Source organism: Camarhynchus parvulus, chromosome 7 (genome assembly GCF_901933205.1).
Source record: "Camarhynchus parvulus chromosome 7, STF_HiC, whole genome shotgun sequence".
In the NCBI taxonomy this organism is placed as follows: domain Eukaryota; kingdom Metazoa; phylum Chordata; class Aves; order Passeriformes; family Thraupidae; genus Camarhynchus; species Camarhynchus parvulus.
The window spans coordinates 16641011-16665861 of NC_044577.1; the positions used below are offsets into that span (position 1 = coordinate 16641011).

Sequence of the window (24851 nt, forward strand, 5' to 3'; positions counted from 1 at the left end):
GCGCTGAAGGAAACTTGAGCAATGCTTCTTGACATGATTAATATACTCATGACAATGTGTCTAATGAAGGCTGTTTGCATTTATATGCTGCCTGTTGCTTCCCTCAGTAGAGACATAATTGGAACTGTGCTCATTTACACTGCAGAACAGTCAGTGCAAGATTGGTTTGCAGTAATCTTTACACCTGTTTTTAACCATTGTATCAAAAGTAACACAGGTATGATTTATTTAACCCGTGTTGTGTAATGCTGTGTAGAGTTGGTCGGATGATTTTATCATGAAATTTTCAAAGTTTCATGTTCTTCAACGGTAACTCTTCTTTTAATTTTAGGGTTTAATGTGGCTATTTTATTTTTCCCCCTTCTTTTATTTTTTCCTTCCTTTATGGAATGTAGGAGCATGACCTTTCTTTTTCTTTACTTTCTTCCTCTTTAAAATATTTTTCTTTGTGTGATGAGCCCCAGAAAGTGCTTATAATATTCAATGTGGAATTCTTTCTTTTTCATATTGCTTCCTCCTTGGTTGTATTAACCCTCTATAGCAAACTTCCATTTCTAGAAGTCAGAAAAGGAATTTCTGCACACTTTGTACCTTGCCTTCAGCTAAAATAGATATGAGAAGCTTATGTTATATTCATATTTACATCTTCCTAGTTAAGATCCGTTATATATATTTAGGTATGGAAGGACTTTGTAGTGTTACAAAAGATTTCATTACAGATGCTGTGCACAACTAATGAGTGCAGGTTGTATGCTGAGGGCTTCATAACTCTGCAAAGTGCAACCCTCTTCAGATAAGAGTTTTTAACTTCCTAGGTGTGGAGTGAGTTGTCATCTAATCACATGGCTGTCAGTAGAACAAGAAGATGCATAAACCTGATCCAGTTTCTGTAATTACTGTATTTTAACCCTTGCTCAAAATCTTTATCCCTCTTCTATTACCATTTTCTATAATGATGTGTATTGTTACAAGCGCTTTATCCTATTCATTTTTGGGGGGAAGAGGAGGCACAGGAGAGGATAAACTACCTGTAACTTTCTTTAATGGGGGATGAATCGTTAATCAGAAAAGTATTGTACAATCATTATGCAAGGACAATTGCAATTTTTAGTCCATAGGTAAAGAGACAGTAGCTTAAGCTGCACAGACTGACTAGAAATGTTAACAAGCGTAGAAGGTACAGAACAGCTTGAAGCAAAGAACAGGAGTCATGCTTCTAGGAACTCCTGTTTGGTTTTAATCCAACAGCAGGAACAGAGCAGGGCAGAGAGTGGGCAGTATTTGTAAGCACCTTGGGCAGCAGGTCCTGGTGATACTCAATTTGCAAATAAGGAGCTCAAAGGAGAGTACTCTGGCTTAGGGAGGACTGTCAGTGCCGGGCTGAGATGAGCTTCAGGAATGAGGCACTGCCAGGGAGAGCTTTCAGAGAAACAGGATTGCAGGTAGCCATGTTTTCCTCGCCTCACTCTTGCCTGTGGCTATCTCAGTATATCAAAATAAAGCATGAGCTATTACAGCTCCATTTCATACCATCTGTGCCCAGGTGGATGGAATGTGCTGAAAGCTGGTCTGATGGCTGTGTTTAGCTACCTGAAAGATGAAAGTTAAGGTCCATTTTTTTCCTACTGCCTAAAATGTTCCTGCTCTTGTTTTGCTGCAAGCTAGTACTGGCACGGTCAGTGAATAGTATTTCCCTCCCTTTAGCTGAATCACTTGTTCCAGACCATTACAGGAGGCAAAAATACTACCTTTAAGAAACAACTGGACTGCTGCATTTTATTAACTGAATGATTTGAAAAAACCTACTAATTTGCTTATGTTTAAAAAGAAAATGGGAAAATATATCTGTCCTACATCTGGGATTCTAATCAGGAGGAAAAGGAGATGAGCAAGGAGAGAATGAGCCCTCTGCCTTAGCAGCAAACAAACTGACCTGAATAAATGGAGAAAGTGAAACTGAGGGGGGAGACATCTGCACCAAGAAGGTGCTGCATTTCACTGCTCAATTATAGCAGCCCTTTCCTCTGACACAAAGATGCATTCTGTGAAGATCTGTTTCTCCAAATGTTTACAGTGATGTTAGAAATGTTTTGATCTCACTTGAGGTAAGTAGCATAAACATTCTGTTATTCATAATGCTGTGTTGAGAAAGATATTCTTAAAGGTGATATAATGTATAATACAGTCATTCTGGCTGTCTGTAAAATGCCAAGAGACTTTATAGTCAGCCTGGCTATGATTAGAAAACAAGCCAAAGGGTAATATTTCAGTCTTCTTGCTTTCTGTCCTTTCTTTCAGCAGAATTGCTGTAGAGGCCTAATGATTTTTGCTGAAAAAATACATAATCCTTGTAAATACCGAGGAGATGCTGTCTATTTCACTGGATGACATTTTGAGCACTTGTTCATTTCATTGACTATTTAATGACTCTTAAGCTATTAAGTTTACAATTTATGACCTGAATACATGTGTGAATATGCAAAACGTTTCTTTAGCCTGTGTCTAACTATTTACCCAAACTTTTTAGAGTCCTGATTCTAATAGGAGTTTACTCTTTTCTAAATTATGCAGCACTCTCTTGAATGCTGTGTAGGAAGGTTGCTGGCCCCAGAGCCTTGAGCTCTGTTCCCAGTCACCATACAACCAGAATGCTGTTTCTGAGCTGACTGCAGGCTTGTATTTATCACAGCACTGGCTGCTTGGGATGGAAACACATACTGACTGGGATGCTTCCCTTATATTGTAAGTACCAGTTTGTTATATAAATTCTGTACATTTCCTTGTTACACAGGTCTGGCACAGTCCTTTCGTTTCAAGAAAGAAATTCACAATCTTTAACCGCTCTTGTAATTTCATGTCTAATTTAGGTTTTGTTGTTGTTTTCACGTATTGGATAAGGGCACACACCCCTCCTTCACGGAAATGCACTTTATAATGTGCCAGGCACTCAGACCTGTTCTGGAGGGTGCATAAGTCCCACAGGTCTTGTCTGTTGAAGAAAATGTCACCTCTTTGTCAGAGTTAGATTGTTACAAACTTTGACAGATTGAAAACTTTCGGTTTGATATGTCTGCTGATTTATTCTAGTCCAGTTTATGTTGCTGGAGAATAGTACTAAGCTAAATTTAAACTAAAAATAGTGCAAGTATATAATCATTAAGGCTATATAAAGCTGTTTAAAGTTTTTTGCGACACACAATTTTGTAAAATAACTGACTTAAAGCAGCTTTTCTACATTACCAACTTCAAAGAAGCTTGTGCCTGTTTTAGAAAGAGGTGAGGATTAATTTTATCTTAGTGAAGTAAGGTTCCTTCTATAATGAGTCTTTTCTAAGCAAGTACAAAAGCAGGATCTGATTTGGGCACTGCTAATGACCATCAATGCTTCTGTCAGTAAACATAATTTAGTCAAAGAAAATTTGAGCAGTGCACAGATTTGCTGTGCATCATCATGTACAGTATCCTTACTTCCTTACTCCTGCTGCAGAGTAAGGGAAATACTCCTGCTTGGTTTAATCTGACACAGAGGTTCACAAATGCCAAACAATGTTGTATTAAACAATGCCACCTACGTCACCCCAGGTTGTACCCAGCAGAGCTTCATTGCACCTCTGGATGTGATACATTGTACCCTGTGGAGATTAAAAATGTAAAGCATCACAGCTTGTACAAGCTGAAACTAAAATGAAACACTGAAAAAATATAATATTAATAAGTGAATGTTATTAAATTATTATTTCAGCTCTCTTCCTGAATGGAAACACTTTTTTATACTGCAATCTGTTTTAAGGGTTTATCCAAAAATAACACAGGAAATACTGTATATAGTTACTGGAGCAAGGCATTTCTGGCAGATTTCCATGGCATGCTCAAAGTCTGTGACTTGGGCTACATTTGTCTTTCATTTAAAGTGTGGAAGAGATTTTTGGTAAGTGCTGGCAACAGCTCAAACCCCTACCTACTGAGTAGAGGGTTGGAGAGTCACAAGCTCCAGTTAAATAAACAGGATTTATCAATCTGCAAATGAAATGTCTTCTGTTAGTAATGTTTTACTTATACAAGACAATGGATAATAGATTATTAGCCGAATGAAGTAAGTAATTTCATTTTGTACTGTTTCCTGCTGTGTGTAACAATCCCAAATCTGTGCGTTTCTGGTTTCTCAGGAACAAAATGCCATCTAGTGGTAACTACTGGATATTTTGAGCAAATGCTTTTTTTATATTGACCCCAAGTTTTCATATTTTTTTCCGGGTATTCTACACTTTTCAGCACATTAAGGCTTTGGGAGAAGAAGATAAAGAGTTTGAGGGAAGGTGCAGCCCCCCAAGCTGGGCCAGCAGTGGCAGGGCCACGCTGCCCAGCTGCTTGGGAGCTCTTTCTGCCTCTGCAGCTGGCCTCAGGCAGGTCAGGGAGGTTTCCCCTGCCAAGGGTTGGATAAAATTTCATACCTAGTTGGTAGCCACACCTTACTGTTACTTGATACTAAAATACTATTTGGCCATTGCTGTATGAAAAGAGCTGAAAGCCACTTCTGCTTCCCTGACTGCTCATCTGTCTCTCCCGGTAGGAGGCTTTTCCCTCTGGCTTGTCATTCTCCAAGGAGCTCAGGGGAAGCCATCCCTTCTGCTTTTCTTATGAACTACCAGGGAATGGTATAAGCTTCTCCATGACATAGTTTGCCTCCTTGAATCCTCAGAGTAGAATATAAACTCTAAAAAAAATCAACAAAACTAAAATTTGGCCTCTAGAATAGACTCCTGAAAAAGTAACAGCTATAAACTGGCTTTTAGAGTTGAATTACAGACTTTATTTGTACAGCAAGAATAAATAATGAAAATAAAACCTCATGGTTCTATTTAAATATATTTGTAAATGGGGCACAGGAGCCTGCATGTGATATGAGCTCACTGATGGAGGTAGTCTGGCTTTATACCTGGAGTCAACTAAAGAGAGCTCTGCAGTGTTTTATCTTTCTGTGGGTTTGCACTTCATTGTGACAGGGGTTGTGTTGTTTATGGATCTGCTTTCTCCATGCTTTGTTTGAATTCCTGCATCTGCTGGTCCATGCTGCCCTACTCCACTGCACAATGCTGGCAGCAGCAGCTGCCAGGGCTGTAGTCAGACTGAGGGGCTCTGAGATGGGTTCTGCAGGCTGGTGCAGAAATCTAATCTGTCCCACTGACGTCACTGCAGAAGTCTGAAAATGGCATGACATCAGTTTGGTGGGCTGGGAAGGAGTTTGTGGATGGGTAAAGAAATCCTTAACCTTGACTCTTGTTTTGTATGGTATTGAGTAAACTGCACCAGCCTAGAGTATCTGGTTAACAAGGGCACTGAGAGCACAGGTCAGTAAAAGGGTCATCTGAGACTTTGGGCTGCTCGGTGCTCGCTGCTGTTGCTGTGATGCAGCACTCCTCTGTCCCTCTGGAGTGCTGCTGGTTATTTTCCTAGACACTGGCATTGGCCAACAGCCAGTGCAGCTGCAGAGAAAGAGGAGGGAGTAGAAACAGGACCAGAGCAGCCCTGTTTTAGTGGAAATAAATTGTCATGGCAGCACATTTAAGTAGGCAGAACAAGCAGAGTTTGGGGAGATTGGCAAATGCAGTCTGAAAAGCACCAACAAATCTTGTTTGTGCTTGCTAAAAATAGATGAGGAAATCCCTAGATCTGGGACAATTTCTTAAGGCTAGAATAGTGGCTTTCTCTGAGAAACAACTGCAGTCTTGCAGCTGTTGCAGCTGCATCTGCCCTTCACTCTCAAGTTTTTAGAGCAGCAGGATGCTTTAAGGAGGTTATGACTCTCCACAATCAGAAGGAAGGCATTCTGTTGTGCACACAGTAAAGAAATCTTAAGAGCAAGTAACTCAGCAATCAAACCTTGAAACAAAGGAGAAAGAATAGAGAAAACAACTGTTCAGCAATGATCCACCTGAACTTTGCATCTGTTTTTGAAGCTGTTTATCTCCATACAAAAACAAGTGAAATAAAATATAGTGCCTACACAATGTTTTTAATTCCTTCAAAGAACTGGGCAGAATGCAGTCAATGTTACTTCTACTGTTTTAGTGGGGGCTTTTGTCTTTATATGGCTAATGGTTATATGTTGCAAGGAGGAAATTATTTTAATATTGTATAACATTATAATCTGGATTACTGCTTTTGATTTGAGCACTCAGACAATAAACTACTTGGATTTTTTTGGCCCTTGTTACCCTTGAAGAGTTTAAGACACGTTTGTCATGAAAATGCATCCATGTGGGAGCAGAAAGGAGAGCAGTTTTCCCGTGGGGGCCCAAGAAGCTGTTGTCTGACAACAAGCAGCAAAGTGGCAGCTGAAACATTGCTGCAATGCCCACAGAAATGGTGAGGGCCTGGGTCCCTCTGCTCCTGCAGTATTGCACAGGGCTTGCCAGAGAGCTTTGCTTGGTTGTGGCTTTTCAAAATGTATTTTCTTGTCTTATTGGCCTTAAAGAAAAAAAAAAAAAAAACCCAAACCTCTTTGGAAAGTGTTTCCCTTATCAGTGACTCATTGGTGCAGATAAACTCTGAATTCTGAAGTCATTGTGTTTGCACTGAAAGCATTGGTATCATATCTCTGTGTCAAAAACCACTAGAGACTGAGTGTGGGAAGGACTCGACCAGGAATTAGTTTCCTGTATATGTCCTTGATTGAGGATTGCATGATTTTACAATTGAATACGTGTGGTTGAATTCCAGATCTGAGCTTGGTGTGGTGATGTACAAGTCAGGTTGCAAGATCAGTTATCTCTGATTTTGTTTAAAATAAAACTTCTGCCTGCCCAGCTGAAAAGTTGCCAAGTCTTAGTAATAGTCTAATTTTGTTTTGATTTGCTAAGGGGCTTTCCATGTGTCTTGGTTTACAATAAGCAAAACGTGCACCACCATGGGATGTAATTATTATTAAAGAAAGGGGAAATAATGGGGTTTTCTTCTGTCTTCCTTCTTTCCTCCTTCCCCAGAAAAAAACAATGACATCAGGTACAGGAAAGAGAGATTTCTCTCTGTATGGGTGACATAGTAAATAAGGTATTTTGGCACAATTAAGGGCTCAGAAGGCATCAGGTAATTCTCTCCTTTCATAAGGAATCTTACTGTTGTAAACTTACAGTTCACTAAAACTATTGTGATACTTGCTGATAAATTAATGAATAGTGAAAAACCTGAAATCCTAATTAAATCCCACTGTTACTTCCAGGAATGGTTTCTTTCCTCTCCAGAAATACTTGATTTGAACAGCTTGTTAAACAGGAAGAGCTATTGATCCCTTCAATAACACTTTAGAATCATTAAGAGGAAAAACTTTAATCTCCTTCAGCTCTTTGAAGTTGCTTTGGTTAATGTCATCTCTCTGTGATGCTGAAGAGCTAATGATGTTCTTGAAAGATATTTCCAACATGATTCTCTCCTGTCTTTTGTGCCCTGCTGCCATTACCTGGCTTCTCACAGGGTTAGCTGTGCAGTAAAGCAGGAAGATACCAGTAGTGCATGTGCTTGCCTGCTCACTTTGGAAGGTTTTATATTCTCCTTCAAAAGTCTTCCTGGTGGAAGCAAACATGTATCAGAGATCATTTTGAACTTCTGATTAGTTATCCTGTGCTTCTGCTATCTCAACATTTTGAGGCTTGGACTTAGAAGTATCTTCAAGTCATTAAATTTCATTCTAGAAAGGCCCTTGATAATGTGATTGCATCTGTCTATACAGCAGGATATTCTCACAGTTTCTAGACTTAATTTCTTATTTATTTTTCTAAACTATTACACAAAATTCAACTTCAAATCTGATATGGTTTGCCTTACCAGGGCCCACACACCCTTGTCCATGTGAAGGGTAAAATACCTCTTAATATTTCATGTGATCTGAATCATGGACATTATCTCAAAGAGCACTAAATATTCTAGAAGGTGCAACTCTGTCTGAGAAGCAAGTTGCATGGGATAGCTAATACCCTCATTAAAAACATTGTTTTTGACTGGCTTCAGTAACACATACATTGCCTTCTATAGGAATGTAGAAATTACTTTGAGGGACTGATACTAGGAAATCGAATAATTGCACCAAGAGTGTTTTGGTTCTATACAGCACTTCAGAATTGCTGAATTGTTATGAGAAGGTTCAATTTCTTTTAAAATTCCTCAGATCCATCCAGGAGATCTAGAAGTGGGTTTAGTAGTTCTAGAAGGCTCAACTGATTGCATGCAGAGCCACTGCCAGTTCTGTGGCACAGCTTATGGCTTCAAGTAGGAGATCATCCATCACTTAGGGCTAAAGACATTTTGAAAGATGGGACTAGAAGTATCTTGCAGGGTTTTATGGGGCTTTTTTTTGATGGCTAGTTTGCTCTCTGTTTTTAGTGTTTATGGACGAAATTATAGTCATAACAGTTTATTCCTATGACTGTTTTGCCCGTGGCTTGCCTTCTGTTTTTTAAGTTGCAATTACCATGGGTTTTTTCCAAATATACAGAAGCACTACTTCAACTGATGCTTAACATGAATTTCTAAGCATGGTATAAAAACAAAAAATTGTGCAAGTTAAATAGAAGGAATAAGCTGCATTTTATAGCCAGTATAAACACACTTGGATGTTTTATAGCCATCAGTATTACCTCCTTTGACACTTGAGGCTTGTCCCTAGGAGACAGAAAGCAGAAACTTCCTAGAATTTCTTTAATTAGCCTGTCCATTTCACTTAATAAAACAAGAAATCAAAACCATATTGTGTTTCTTACACAGGATTCTTAGAAAATGTAATGCAAAGTATGTAGTTCTTATATCTGATCAAAAGTGCAAGCAATTTGAGATTTCCTAGCATTTTAATAATTTTGTTACTGATTTCACATTAGAAGTCTATGCTTATGGGATATGTCATTAAGTGTGCACATGAGCAGTAAGAAAGCTCATAAAAAGTCTGGTGTTAAAGTGCATTCAGAGCAGCTGCAAATGGGAAAAAAACCAAACAAGCCTTTTGCAATTATAAATAGCTTTGATACTGTTAGCTCTAAACATCACCTGGAACCTGCTTCAAGAGAAATGCTGTGCATGTCAGCATCAAATTTTAAGATCAAATGATTTTGCTACCTGCTACACAGGTAGCATCAACTATATCCTATGCACAGTACCTGTTTATGATGTAATTCTCACACATTTGTGCACATCTCAGAAATCCAATTAAGTGCAGTCATGGTGTAAAATTCCTTAAGAATTCTTTCATGAAGGACTTTGTTCAGGAAACACAAGCAAGAGGCAGCTTTTTTCCTTTGATGCACTTCCATTCAAAAATGGCATAATTTCTCCTAACATCAGTCTAAACACACCATATTCTTTAGATTTCAAGTAAAAAGCATTAGTTTATTTTTAAAATTAAGACTGTGCTCATGTGCTCTTCCCATTAGATCTTAAGGCATTCACTTCTACTGTAACCAGAAAAAAAAATCCAAATCTAAAGGTTGTCATTGTCACCTATTTCTGTCAAACATTTTTTCATGACCCAGAGAGCCAAAAGCAGGTGTGTTAAGCCCATTTTTCATTTCACTGATGTACACCATGCACTGTGTACCAAGCTGCTCTAAGTTGTTGTGTGGACATAGTGCAAGTCCTGTGGATCAGGATAGAATGCCAAATGTGAGTGTCTGATGTGGCAGTTGTGATTTTGTGATTTAAAACAGGAGCTGTGGTGGATGTTGCACAAATCTCCCTTTCTTCAGCAATGATCAGAAAATTCAAGATGCTAGTTCTTCCTAATAACTGTTATTTTGCTAGTTTGCACACTGACGATAAAAGAAAAAAAATTAGCTCCAAAATCTACAGACTAGCATAAATCCTAGTAAAACACTGATTATGTCTGATTTGCAAAGGTTGTTCATAGCTGCTGCAGTTGATGCAGGATTCTTTTCCTCTGTGCCTGTACAGTGTTTGGTAATGTTGGTCTTAAATTATTTTGCCATTAATAATGAACAACAGCAGCATCCGAAAGACAGGCTCAAATGGCAGTTTTCTCTTCAAAGGGAAAAAGTTTATCCAAAATGCTGGCAATGTGCAATGGCTGTTCTGGGTTTGGCAATAGGCCTGATCTTATATTCAAATCACTGTCATCTATACAAATACTAATTATAACTAGCAAGCTGGCTGGTCAGCCTTCAAATTTTTTATTGATGACTTTTAAATTAGCTAAAATACTTGAGTTTATCTTACTAAACAAGAGGTAGAAATCTGCCTTGCTGTTTTCCAAGGAGCAAATGTTCCATTGCAAATACTGTGAACACCAAATCTGCTTGGTAAGGCAGCCCTTGACCACTTCCCTGCCTGCCCCACAAAACTTCCAGCAATTACACATTAAAAGCTAAATTAAATTCTGCCCATAACAAGGCTTCTACAAATGCTGTTTTCCTCCTGTCAAGGGGATCTGTAGCAGGAAGACACTAACTGTGATAAGATGCTACCCCTATTCATCAGGTAACATCTCACCATGTCTTCACTTTTACTGCATCCCATTAATACAGAACAGCTTTAATTTATGGTGAGATAGGGTTTTTTTCCTTCACACAACATTATATTTACTAGCTGGGAACCTGTTTTTACAGTTGCGTATAAATCTTTAAAAATGTCAGTGATTAATTTTAAAATCTCATTTATCACTATATGATTAGTGCATTAGTTAAGGTTTGAAGAATAAATGTCAAGCAATTAGAAGCAATTTTGTAACAGACTCTCAGACAAGGTGATGCATCACAGAAAAGTCACTGGAAAATAGGCCACTGGGCTCATGGTGCTCAGCACCCAGAGCAAGACAGCAAAAGGAGATGAGCCAAAATTTAAAAAAAGCCCCAAACACTAGAAATCAATCCCAAACCCCAGTGATGATATTTTATTTTTACATGAATAATGAAGCTATAGTAACTGACTACAGTTTCTAAAGAACTTTGAGGTTTGAAAGATGAGGCAACAAACCTCTGAAGGACAATGAGAAGGCCAGAAAATAGCATATTACACACTTCTTTCTCTTCTGGAGTCTTTATACTTGAGGCACTCTTTGTAATGCACTCACAAATATTCCTACCAGGTGGCAAATACAATAGCACCTTTGCTACACAATGTGATGCTAGCAAGCCTGTTTTGCAAGGGAGGGCTTTTCAAGGGCTAAAGATCCAGGGGAGCAAAACACCAAGCTCATCCTTGCTGCCATTTAAACCAAGGTGTGCACACCGAGGTTCTCTTTTGTTCTCTCCCCCGCGAGAGAGCAAACCTGTGAGCTGGGCTCTCCGGGAAGGAAGAGCCCCAGCAGCGCCGGGTGGGAGCTGTGCCGGCTGCTCCCGAGCATCCGCGCTTCCTCCCGCGCTCCCTGCGCACGGCCACGGGGGCTGGCTCTGGGGGAGCTCCAGCTCTTTTCTAATGAGATTCCCAGAGTTGTAGTTAAATCATTGTTGTCGCTTGTGCATAAGACGTGCTGGCTTGATAAGGCATTATGTAATTTTAAGATAATGTTGTTATTAAAGAGATATCTCCGTGCGGATTTCAGGTCCATTCAAAAGCAGGATGTGGTGGCAGGGACCTTTGCCTGGTGCATTTCAGGCTAATGTTTTTTTTCTGGTTTGCACCGTTGATTTGTTCCTGCTGTGCTGAGGCCGGGCCCTTGTAAAGCCAGAGGTGCCAATGGTACAGATGTGTACACCCCATGCTGGCCAGCACCCGTGGGGGTGAGCCTGGTGGTGAACTCCTTCCAAAAGCTGCTGCTGTTCCCCGAAGGCTGCTGGAGCCAGGGCCAAAACATCCTCCTAAGCCAAGAATCTAATCAGAAATTACGATTGAGCTCTGTTTTGAAAACTCTGATCATCCACTGCTCCAGGCACAGTAAAGTACAGTAACTAACTGTGAAAAGCTCCCCTAGGTTTTAGCAGTAACTGCACTAATAGCAAAGGCATTATCAGACAATTGAAATTACTAATCAAAGCACTCAGGCTGATCTGTAGTATTCATACTGCCTATCATGAAAAAGTTTTATACTCTGAACAGGAAAGCATTTTTAATATAAACATGCAGTTGAATAGTTAGCAAAAAAACCATTTGGGAGTAGTGGAAGAGTAAAAGCTGGCCATTTAATTGAAGGAAGTTGGAATGAAAGCTTGGGATTTAATTCCAGGAAATGTAAGGGGAAAATAATCTGAAGATCCAACTTATTTCCAAAAAGCCAAGGAAAACACTCTGTGCACACAAAGGTCAAATCACGTAGGCAGAATTGCAAAGATTTTTTGCATTGCTTTTTTTCAAACCAGTTTTCATCTGTGTTTAACCTTCTTTTAGCCCTGCAATTGAAATATTATTTCTTGGTAGTCCATCTGCCCAGTAAACATTTGCACTTTATACATGCAAAATTAAAATGTTTTGTAAAATCAGGTCCATCATGCTAGAATTTATTTGGGAAGGAATAAGAAGAAGGAAACAATCACTCTCACATTTATTTTTTTAACTTTGCACACTAAGTGAAGTATATAAACATAAAAACCCATGTTTTGAAATATATGACAGACATAACAAATGTCAGGTTTTTGTCTTAAAGGATATTTGAATATATTGAAAACTTCCCACAATGTTTTCCTTTGGTTCTCTACAACAAAGATTAGACAGAATTTTGAACATGGACACCTGAGCGCAGCTAACTGCAGAAACCACCTGTTCTTTAGACAGGCCTTTATGCTTTATGTGCCTGGTGGAAGGAAAGGTGTTTTATTCACCTGCTGACCCTGAGCTGCACTCGCAGAACGGAAACCACTATTTGCAGCCTATGCACATGCTTCTCTTCCTTCAGGCTCTTCTCTGCCAAGAGCCTTCTCTTGCGGGCAGGCTTCCCACTGCACCCCCGCCGCCACAGTGCCCCAGGAGAAGGTGGGACCAGCTCCACGACCTCCAAGCCATCACCCGCAAAGCCCGCTTGTCCTGGCCGAGCTCTGCGGAACCCCTGCTGAAGGCGGCGGATGCGCGCAGCTGTAGCGGGTTGCATTTGCGTGGATTGAGCTGCGGCTGGGTTTGAATTGGCAGCGCGCACCTGTGAGGGGAAGGGAGTGATGGCTGCGGGCGGGGCGGTGCTGCTCCCGGGCACACGGGCTGGCCAGCCTGCTGCCGCCAGGCTCTGCTTTCAGGCGGAAAATGCCACCTGCACGAGCGAGTCGCACCAGGTACGGCGTTGTCTTTTCAACTGAGCGCTTCTAGCGCTGAAATTTACAGTCCTGGACAGCGAAAAACGATGACAGCTGGGCTGGCTGAAATTTCTCGCCCGAAATATTTTGAGCGGAAATCTATGTGTTTGCTCTCTTCGTGATTGCTGGCATGTAAGCGGGAATTTTCTCCTCGCTTTAAGGAGTCATGTTTTTCACAGTACCATTGGTTCTTGTGCCGGAGCAGGCAGGCGCAACCTGCCCGAGGAGGCACCGGCCGGGGGAGCGGTGCTTTCCGCGGGGCATCTCCTCAGAGGAGCAGCGGTGCCCGAGGGCCGGGCCGGAGCAGTGTGCGGGACTGGGCCCGGGGCTCGCACGGGCCGTCCCGGGCGGGACGCGCTTCCCTTTGTGCCCGGCGGCGGGCGGCCGCGTTGCCATGGGAACCGTCCCGGCGGCCGCGGCGGGCGGAGGCGGGCCGTGCGCGGCGCAAGATGGCTCCCCGAGGCGGCGGGACGCAGCGTGAGCACGGGCGGGGGGCGGGCGGGCGCGGGCTGCCCCCGGTGCCGCGCGTCCCCGGCCGCCGTCCCCCGACACCGCCCGGCCCGGCCCGGCCCTGCCCTGCCCACACCCTCCCTCCCCTGCGGGCTGCGCCCGCCCCGCCCCGCGGCAGCAAGTGGCAGCGGCTGCCGGTGCCGCGGGGCGCGCTGACAGCCCCGCGCCCAACTTGTGTTGCAGGCGCGCCCCGCCGCTGATGCGAGAGCTGCCGCCGCGCCAATGCCAGCGCCGCGCCGCCCGGCCAGCCCCCCGCCGCGCCCCGGGCCCGCCCCGCCGCCGCCGCGATGGCTCTGACCTTGTTCGGTGAGTGAAGCGCCGCCGCCTCGGCCCGGCGGGCGCGGGGCTGCCGCCCCCATTGTCTGCGGCGCGGCAGCGCCTGGGCGTGGGCGCCGCCCGCAGGGCCGGGCCCGGGGCTGCGGGAATATCCCCCCAGGGGCAGCCCCGCCGCCCGCCCGCGGGGGCTCCCCTGCGACCGGCAGAGAAAAGTTCGGGTGCCTCGGGAGCCCCGGCAGCCGAGGGGCTGTGCCGGAGCCACGGTCTGGCCGGGGGGACCCCGGGAGCGCCGGGGACACGGGGCGCAGCTCCCGCGGGCAGCCGGTGCCTTCCTGCCGCGGCCAGCCCGGCAAAGGAGGCTCGAGGAGCGCTGCTCCGGCCGTGCTCCACAGCCGGGGACGGCGTGGTGAGAACCGGCTGGAGAAAACTCTAGTTTAAACTGTTGAACATGTGGGTTCTGCCAAGTAACGTTATTAAATTAGGCTTGCTTGTGCTTAACGTGCGCGATTTTACGGCAGGCAAACAAACAAAAAGGCTTCAAATTGTGTCTGGCAGCATTAGGTAAATGCAGCAATGAAAGGAAAACAGAAATTAGTACAACTAAGGTCAGTACAGAGTTAACAGGATAATCGGGATACCCTTTCTTGGAAGAAGCTCGTGCACCACAAGTGATTTCTAGTGAATAGAGGATGTCAAGTCTGTTCATTGTGTTTGGGCTGTGGATTTCATTTCATATGTAAACAGATGGCTTGCTTTCACTGATTTCCTGATCTTGGACTGGTACAATTTCTTAAAAGACTAAAACCAGTTTTTTTGGGTTTCTTAAAAATTGACGCCTGTTATATTATTCTGCGTATTGAACCCCATCTAAGAAGAAGTTTAGCACACGTTGCAAGATAGCTCCCTGCAAATAAAATCTATGCTGTGTTGGATTTAGCTACAGCGCTGTCTCCCATATTTATATTTCCTGCTCGAGTTCTTCAGGATGCGAAGGGTTCATAGGTCAAAGTAAACCATCTCTGTTGTTATATGTCTGATCTCGGCACTGACTTCACGGGACTTCAGGAGCTGCAGGTAGGGGGGCCCTGCAGATTGTCAGGCGTGGGGTGAGGATCAAGCTCTTCAACTTAGAAGTGAAAGTGAACACAGAGATCAAATGGCAGATTGGCTGTTTTGGAAAAAAAAAACCCGCTGTTTATGTTACATTGTATCATTTTGAATTTGATGGTTTGAAAATATATAGTTTGTTACATTGGCACTGAAGGTAAATATTGTCATTTTCCCTAACAGAAAAAAAGTTTTTAGGCTGAAATACACACATTCTCCATGCTGAGTGTCATTATAATCTTTGTCTGCAAAAATGAAGAATATTTTAATTTTAACATTTAAAGAAAGTGGCATTCCAATATCAGGTACCTTTTTTTTAACTTATGTGATTCTTTTCCAATTTGTATGTGTTTGATTGACTGCATGACATATTCTATTAATACAAATTTGCATTACAAAGTAACTTGGTGGTTTTGTGTGTTATCACATCTGTTGTTACAGTAAATGTCATTGATACATGTAAAAGATAATGAGTCAAGAGGAGATAGAGTAGGATGCTCTGCTGTGTCTGTCTAGTTTTTAAACATTATCTTGCTGAGGGTAAAACCTCAGAATTGCACCCTTTTAAGAAAAAAAAAGTGACAATAAAACAGTGCAACAAATATGGCTCATATGCATAAACAAATGAATGTGATGCCTTTCACAAATGTAAAAGCTTTACAGTATGTCTTAAACTATGAATGCAAGAGTGTAAGTTGTGTGAATGCAGAAGTGTATGTGAGTGCAATATCTTTGCAGATGTGGTTGTGATTAATTTATGGTTGAGCTAGCACAGCTTACTGTGTTGCTGTGAGTCCTCTGAGCTGGGGTGGCTTGCCACACTTTGTCTCAGCACATAACAAAGACAGACTACAGCATGCTTGCTTTGAGCTTCAGGAACAGTGTTCAGCCTTTACTATAAATGTTGGCTGCTGATGGATAGTTACATTTTCAGTTATTGCACTGGAGCTACCCATAGTAAATCCTTAAAAATATAACCCACAAAAGAGGGAGGTTTTGTTTATTTCAACGTAACCCCCTACCAAAGCAATATCAGCAAATCTGAAAGGCAAATTAAATGTCTGAATTAATTTATCTGTTTAAAGGCATTAAGCAGCTGTAACTGTACCATTTTAAATTTACATCTATCTTATATCAGTAAAATTGTCCTGAGCAAACAGGTCTTAGGGGAGTGGTTTCTTTGGTTCTGCTCACTCACGTAAACTCTGAGCTCAATATTGCATTTTTATTTTCTCTAGCCCATAATGATATATCACACTGAACCAAGTTTCACCATTCTCAGGCTGCTTCTAATAAGTTGTGCTCCAAAAGCATTTGACATAAATTGCCATGTCAACTTTGGTGGGGGAGGAAATTCTCCAAGTTTCCTGGGTCCCTTTCAATCGGTATGTACTTGTATGTGCACAGCAAGGGAGAGGAGAGGGTTGGGCAATGTCATAACATGCTCCAGGGAGTGTTTTATGGCTTGTTCAGTGCATAGGGCAAAGACCCTGCTAGAAGAGGACAGTCTGGAGACCAGGCTGACGTTGTTGCAGATCCTGGGTTAGCAAGGACGCACTTATCAGGAGGGTGAAAGTCAGATCCTGTTGGAGGCTGCCCTTTGCCATTGTCCTCAGAGCAGCCCACATTGCCACAGGAGCACTGCCTGCAGTTCACACCTTTGGGTGGCAGCTTGAGACTCTTGGGAAAGTTGGTTGTCAAAAGAGTTTCTAGTATTAATGATGTATCAACAGCATTTTTCTGCAGAAAACCACAAAAAGCCTAAGGGGTTCCTGATTTACCCCTTTTCAGTTACAGCCTCTTGGCAAGATTATGATGCAGCAATAAAGTACAAGGGAGGAAAAACATTAAGACCCTTCACTTTATCAGTTTTAGTTATTTTGAAATTCTTTTCTTCATCTTGTCATTGTCTCTCACTCATGCCCTTCCAAGATACCCTGTGCTGACAGCTGGCTGTATGGAAGCTGTGTAGGGGGCTGCCTGTGTTCCCCTGGTACAGATGATGAGTCTGTGATGTGGGTCATGGGAAAGAGGAGTTCAGCTGCCCCACAGATGGGAAGAGGAAGAGCAGCCCCTGTTGGAATTAGTCAGCAGTGGGAGAGCCTGGAAGTTGTTAGCTGGAGATACACCTCTGTTACCTCAGTCATGCTGGCTACTTCAGGCAATGTGTCACCCCAGCAGGGTTCATGGTTACACAGGGTTAACACTCACAGATGTACACCGTGATTCTGGCCTGTTCAGGGCCAGAACTTGGGCTCCAAGATCCTTTTGGGATCCAACTCAGGATATTCAATGACTGTGTGATAACATCACAAAGGCAGAAATAGCCTGTTGTGACCATAGGTGGTCACCCGTATGTGCCATGCCTTGTCATGGTGCCAGCCAAAGCAGGGTTTCACCAGTACATTCAGTTTGTGTTCCAGTGGCCAAGCACTTGGAATGGAAGTTTGATCTAAGTGGAAAGCACGTCCTGCACAAGGACTGCATGAGCAAAGGACTGGAAAACAGTCAATTTCTCTGAGAAGCAGAAAAAAGTTGCTGTCTGATCCTTTTGTTTGTTGCAAGTAATAGATGCAATAGGTTTAGTATCCATGTGAATTGCTTATTAAGAGTCAGTAGGGGTTTTAAATTCATCTTATTCCACACAAAGTGTGCATTTTCACGTGCAGTGTGTGTAAATGTCTGGAACTTGAGCAGATGTCCAGTTCTATTACTGCTTTTCCTCCTACAGCACAGTCCTGTTGCCTTACAGAAGGTTGTGGTGATTATAGGTGTAGCCTCCTTTTTCTCTCTGACTGTTTCTTGCTGCCTGATGCAGCAGCTGGAATGGTGTATGAGCCATTCTCTGCCATCTCAGCACAGTCTGGTGGCTGCATGCCCAGCCTTTGGGCTGAAGCCACTTGCCTGGTTTGGCAGAGGTGGCTCAGGGATGCCCACCAGTCCTGCTGTGCTGAGTCCCTGCAGGGTAGCAGCTTCCTAGTGACAGGAAGAGCAATCAGTCACATTCCTATGGCTAGACTTCCTAAAGCCATCTGTTAATACCCTAAGATGTGAGATTGCACAGTGACAGGGCTGAGGTGCATGCTGTCGTTCCACTTGGATGACTCAACTATTGGAAAGATAACAAACAACATAGAGGGAAAAGGAGGGGAAGTATTAAGTTATCCCACTGTTTGCTTGTGTCTTTGAATATCCTGAAAAGTGTTTAAAGAAAGTCAACATTGTACTTTAAAAGAAAAATAGTTTTGTTATGTTTAGTTCTTGCGAGTTGTCCTTGTCTTTTATTAATTCCCTTCCTGTTCATTTATTTGCTTATCAACCCTCTTGTGTGAACAAAGGAAGACATTTCAAAACAGCCAGGAGAGATCTTCATGGACATATATGTCATTAGTTATCCATGCTCTTGCCTTCTTGCTCGGAGCCTGCCAATGGATAAAAACTCATCCCTGAGTATTGGTGGTTAAGAAATGAGAAACGAAGCAATTCTCTTTTAATCTTCAAAGTGCTTGCACTCTGATGAGTGGCTACAGCTGAATGGGATTAGAGACAGAGCTGTAGTCAGCATGACAGATACGGTTTTATAAGGAGATGATGAAAAAGAGCAGTTTTTAGAGAAGTCTTTAGGGAAAATACCAGAAAAGAAACAAGCAATACACTGCTACAGGCAGAAAGGGCAGGGACTGAGAAGCCAATGATCCTTCTGTTTCAGGTGTCCATGCATTTCTGAAAGAGCTCATAAGTAGTAATTTGCCCACTTAGCAGAATTGCTTCCACGGCTGTGAGCTCTGATGTCGTCCTTCACAGAATGAATTTTCTATGACTGTTTTCTACTATGGGTATGAAGTGAACCTTTTGAAATAAGTTCTTCCATACTTGAAATAATAATTAACAAATTACTGTTTCAAGTTCTATGCATCTGTGATTAGTGTTCTCCATGCAAACTGTGCTTACTGGCTCATGGCTTCTTCAAAAGGTAGGATATACTTGTTTTAGTTCAAGCACGTATTTTCTAATGTGTCATTCTTAATGAGAGAAATTTTTCTCTAAATAAATGTTTTCTTTGCTTGGGAAAGGGCATTAATTTTTAGAGTGCTTGGTTGGCACAGGTACAGAGAACATAAGTGCTCCTCTAATAAATGGCTCACAACAGGTAATGCTGCAGATTTTCTGTAGGATAGGAAATATTCAAAAATTAATCTGCTCATTTCTTGTCTTGTGTGCAGAGCCTTCTAAGAGCAGGAAATAAACAGATCTACTATTCGAGTTCTTCTCTATATTTTCTCTATATTTGGCCCTGAGCTATGCTTAAAACTTGTGGCTACCTGTGATTGTAAAGTTTATTGACAGAGCCCCTTAATTAAAGAGTCCAGTTGTACCAGGAAAGTGGTCTCTGAGTATGTTCCTTAACTGAAGTAGGTAATGGAAGCTTGTTCATGGAATTGGGACATTTATAGTAGGGTTTTTGTCACTACAGGGAACATAAATGTAGAATGATAGGACTGATATCTATCATGGATGCTTCTAGGCCAAAAATGAAGTGAAAAACTTTGAAAACTGTTTAAAGAGCATAAGGTGAGCAACAAAGTGAATACATATCCCATGTGGCACTGCCTGTGCTAGGTCTTTTTGAGCAGAAAAGCAGTGAATTCAAAGTGATGTTTTTAACCTGGTTGCAACAGATACTCTTGAAGTGGTTAGCCCTTACTTAAAATACTTGGGTTCATTCAATACTGACTGATACCAAGCTAATTTTACAGGGCATTTAAGCAATTCAACATCTAGTCACAATGGGAACTACAAATAGTCTAATTAGATGAAACTATTTAGGGATATTAGTACAATGTTTAGGTTTGGAGTTTTTTTAACATTTAGAAATTAAGGTGATTTGTTAAAAATTGAAACCATTTTAGAGAGAAACTAGACTTTCCAACTCCCATTCATGTGTCTGGGAGGAGAAATGTCCAGCTGCTGAGAGTTGTAAGAACATTTTCTCTTAGGTGCTGTGCTAACCTTTCATGATTTATAGAACCTAATGAAACAAATATGGAGAGCAGGCTTGAAAAGGTTTTGCCAGCAATGCAATCAAAAGAAAAAACCTGTATAGGATCTATTAACTAGTAAATTGGTATAAATTGATCAAAATACCAGAGAAGTGACACTAACAGTATAGACAAGCATGTAAAAACTTGAGTCATGGCTTGTCAGCTTAGTGCTTAGAAGTGTGCTTCACACAGTGGCTAGTATGAAATTGTGTTCCCTTTCAACTAAAAGTATTAGAATAAGAATCTAAAGAAATCAGTAGTTTGAGGATTGTTGCTGAAACTGAAAAGGACATGTCAAATTGTGTGCTCAAGTAATGAATTAAGGTGAGATTTTTAAATTTTCTCGAAGAAGATTCTCTTATGCTATCATCAGCTTAGGCTGATCATTGAACAATTGCATCCCTTTCCTCCTTGACACCAGCAGATCCACTAAGAATGGAGACAGTCTGTGTAACACAGAATCTCATCTGATGATGTGAAAGACACTCTGAATGGGAGGATCTAGGAAGGTTTCCTGATGTACACTTCACATTGGCCAAGGGCTGATGTTTCAGGTGTAAATGTGGAGTTTCTTCTGTTTGTTTTGGACTCAGTTGTCTTTTTGTTTTGTCAGGTTTTGGGACTTTATTCTGTCACTAATTCTCTTCAAGAGGTCTTACCTGTTTTTTCAGCTGTACAAAAAGTTTTCCATTGACAGAAAGCACATCTCAGTGTCCAGAAAAGATTGTGTGTACTCACAGTGGCAGTACTATATTCATAATTTAAATACTGCTCTAATAGTAAACTCAAAGCACAAGCTTTTTGGAAGACTGTGCTATTTTTGTTGAATAAAGGCAGATTAATCAGGATCCCCCAGGGTGCAGACATGGGTAACTGCTCTGTGCAGTCTAAGCTGAACGAGCATTGTTGGACAATTCAGTTTTTTCTGAACGTGGGGTGTAGCATGCACAGCTCAGGCTACTGAGCTGCTCCACCCTGTGGACAGAGATTGTACAATTCTGCACACAAATGTCTTCACAAGGAAATAAAACACACCCGAGACATGGCCCAAGGGCTCTTCTGTAGTTATTAGCAGAAGATGAGATTCTTCCTCCTCTCTCATAAAATCATCACCTGGCTTGGTTATTCTTTCAGTGCCATGGATTGTATCTGGCTTGTGCATCTTCACAAATGATGGCAGAAAGTTAAAAACCTTCTAGATGTTGCTTTTTTGAGTCTGTGTTGAAACAAGGAAAAGTACCATTTAAAGTCTCAGAAATATTTGGTCTTCTAAAGCATTTAACAATGTAGCCAGGACTTGGTAATTGCATGGCATCTGGGCCTCAGGCACCCTCACTGGCCATGCCCAGGAAGATGCTGGGAAGAATTCCTGCAGTTCTCCATGCTGTTCTGAGGGTTTGGCTGTGTGTGGAGTGAGTGCTGGATCATTGTCCTGGTTCTAGTCAGGGAGGGAGGGAGGTTGGTCTGGTCGCACCCAGCTGGAAGCCAGTAGTGTTGCTGTGTGTGCAGCAGCCTTCTGTGAATGTGTAAGAATTGGTTGGCATTTGACATTTACAGCACTCTGAATGAAAAAGGTATATAAAATGAAAATTATATATATGAAGTGATTTCAAAGTTATTGGAAATTGTGCTCATAGAATTCTATTTATTAATCTGTGACACTAATCCTCCATGATATATTTTGATACATTTCATCCCTGAATTTATTTTCATGACCTTATTAGCTGTTCTGTGATAAGCATCATGGAACACTGGTCATGTCAGGGCTGGTTTGCTTTTGGTTAAGATTTTGTTAATGTTGTTGGGATGTGATAAAGTGGTCAGTTTTTCATGTGACCAAAGCTTAGTCCCTTGGGAGAATGCATTAGGAGAACTGCATTCTCTGGTTGTGGCCCTCTGAAGAGGTTGCAGGCTGGACCTTCCTGCTCACAGTGAGTAGGTAACTTCCTTTTGGTGTCTGTCAGTTCTGTGAGGGAGCCACTGTCACATCCAGCTTTGGTGCAGGTGGCAGGATCCGGCTCTGCTGACCACACCACGTGGTTGGGTCTGGGTACTGCTGGTGCTGGTGGGAGGTGGTGGTTTCCTCTCTGCTACAGTGCTCATCTCCATCTCCTTCCTGCTTCCTTTGTTACAAGAACCGTCTTGCCATTTAAGAAGCTGAAATAAATGTTTTCTGATCTTGATCAGAAGCTGAATGTCCCAAGGCAGCTTGCTTGTGTGAAAGTTCACTCTAAACATAAAGGTAAAACTCTGCTTTCTAAAAACTAGAATTGTTTTGTTGCCCACTGCATTGTGGTGTGCTACCACAGGTACAGAACTACAGCTGCAACCATTTAAATTACATAGCAAGTAGAGTAGAGCATCACAGACTCACAGAGGGGTTTCGGTTGGAAGAGACCTTAAAGGTCATCTAGTTCCTACACCCTTGCCATGGGCAGGAACACCTTTCACTAGAGCAGAGCCCTGTCCAGCCTGGCCTTGAACATTTTCAAAGATGGGGCAGCCACAACTTCTCTGGGCAACCTGTTCAGTGCCTCAGCGCCCTCACAGTATTTCATGTAGGAAGGTTTTAGGGTGCTGCTGCAGCAGTGGATAAGGAGAGCCTAAATTATTTATGGTGTGGTGTAAATAGGGGACTGTGAAAAAAGGAGAACAGTTCTGAAAAACAGACTCAGTGCCTTAGTGCAGTGCCTGACCATTCCTTGTGCTGCATTTTCAGGGTACAAGTCATTCTCCTCAATGCTGAATTAGTATCTGATACATGTGCAGTCCAGAGCAGACTACAGACTATAAAATTGCTGATAATTATTTGGTAGGGCCAGTCTTCCAGTGTTTTTCAGCCATGCTGTATGGTTTCCATGTGAATCTGGTCACAAGGTTTCAGTGCAATCTGGGATCATTTTTCTTTAAAAAAAGCAGCCTACAAAAAACCCGCAAACAGGATGTGCTTCTTCCTCACCCCTCTCCTACAGGCAGAACATGCACATGTGGGTTTATCCTTCCAATTAAGGAAGCATAATTTTGACACAGCAATTAATTCTACTGATTTCCTTTTTGGCTTTTTTTTTTTAAGCAGTGTATTTATAAATGGGACTTAACAAATGTTGAGAAAAATCTTCAATGGTTTAATAGAAACAGAAGGGGAGGAAGCTTGTCACAGCATCCATTTCCAGTGGTGAGCTGATGTGCCTGTAGCTGTGCTGTTGCTTTATTGTGGTGCTCAGGGAGCTCCTGGCTGACCTGTGTATTTCCCAATGCCACATCATGTCAAAACAAGCTGTGGCCACAGTCCCCTCCCTGCACCCTCATGTGCCCCTCCTCAGTGGCAGAGCAGCAAGCCCAGCAGGAACTCGATGGAGAATCTTATGTTCCTTAGATTTTATTGAAACTCTGCTATGTAAGAAGATACCCCCACCCCAATCCACCTCCAGCTGCATTAGACCAAAGATAATAATTTTGGTCTTCTGCTCTTCTGCAGGCACAGAATTAGCAGGAGCTGAGCCATAGTCCCTGTGTCCCAGCTGTCCCAAAGCATGGTGAGCCCCAGGTGGGACAGAGCATGCAGCACTCCTGGGACAGGAGCCCAGGAGTGCTGCATGCTCTATCCCACCTGGGGCTCACCAAGCAGCCTCTGAGATGAGTGAGTTGCAGATTGCTGTGTCAGAGGGAGAGCTCACTCTGGCTAACTCAACTTGTTTACTTTTTTTCTCACTTAGTAGGAAGGTCTATGAGAAGCAGAAAGGTCTTTTTTTATTGCTTTTTTTGGTGGGGTGGTGTTGATGCTGCTGTTAATAGTGGTTTTTAAATGTAAAAAAACTGGCATTTTCCTTCTCCCACTGCTGTGCAAGAGCAGCTGTGGAAGGCACAGGCAGGGCTTGCCATGTCTCAGAGCTGTCTTTGCATTTGCCCTTCTTTCTCTGCAGATATCCTGTGTATCACGGTCTCTGACAATTGCTTGCAATGTTCTGCCTCACAGCAGTTTTCACCAAGTTGTGTCAGGCCAGGACCGTTTTTAAATGATAAGATTTATTTTTGATCTGTCACATCCTATCACTACTCTTCTGTCTGTCTGTTTGTGTTTTCCTGTGCTGTCAATTGCCATGATAGGGTTCTTTTTATAAAGTCAAAGTGGGGCTGAAGACACAAAAAAAAAGCTGTTATCCAGAGAGACAGTTCTGGCTGGGGGAATACTGGGTTAGCAAGACTTGGGAATAGAGATACTGATCTTTCTTTGATGAACTCATCTACAAGGGCCTCTGCTTCTCTCACCAGCTACTGTTCCTATTTCCTGTTTAGATGTCTTATTATGTAGGACTAGGTCTGCTTTTCACTTGTGGACAGTTCCATGGGATTTTAGTTCCAGTAAGGATGCTTTGATATCCTAGAAAAGCAGCTAATAATTGTTGGAAACCCATTTAACATAGTGCCACGATTATTGAATATCCCTTTCTTCTAATTAGTAAGGAGAAGAAAAACTTTCAAAAAGAGAAAGAAATCTGGTTTTTGTAGAACGTAGTTAACTAAGGTTATTCTGAGCATTTTTTCCTTTCACAGTATCTTTTTTCTTTAAAGGGGGGGGGGCCTGAAGCCTTGCAGAGCTGCTAAAGCATCTCTGAGACCATTTGGCTGCTACTCCAGTCACGCAGTGTGCTGGGTGGTGCAGGAGTGCACCCAGAGACAGTTCATGGCTGCCGTCTCTGTC

At 42.4% G+C, this 24851-nt stretch overlaps 1 protein-coding gene across 1 annotated transcript in view; it reads left to right on the plus strand.

Moving 5' to 3' along the window:
• Positions 1-13964: 13964 nt before the first annotated feature.
• CHN1 (chimerin 1) overlaps positions 13965-24851 on the plus strand; it is a 90298-nt gene continuing 79411 nt past the window's right edge. The window contains exon 1 of the mRNA XM_030952937.1: positions 13965-14030. Coding sequence (XP_030808797.1) covers positions 14012-14030 — 19 coding nt within the window. The 5' untranslated portion in view covers positions 13965-14011. The remainder of the gene's footprint in view (positions 14031-24851) is intronic.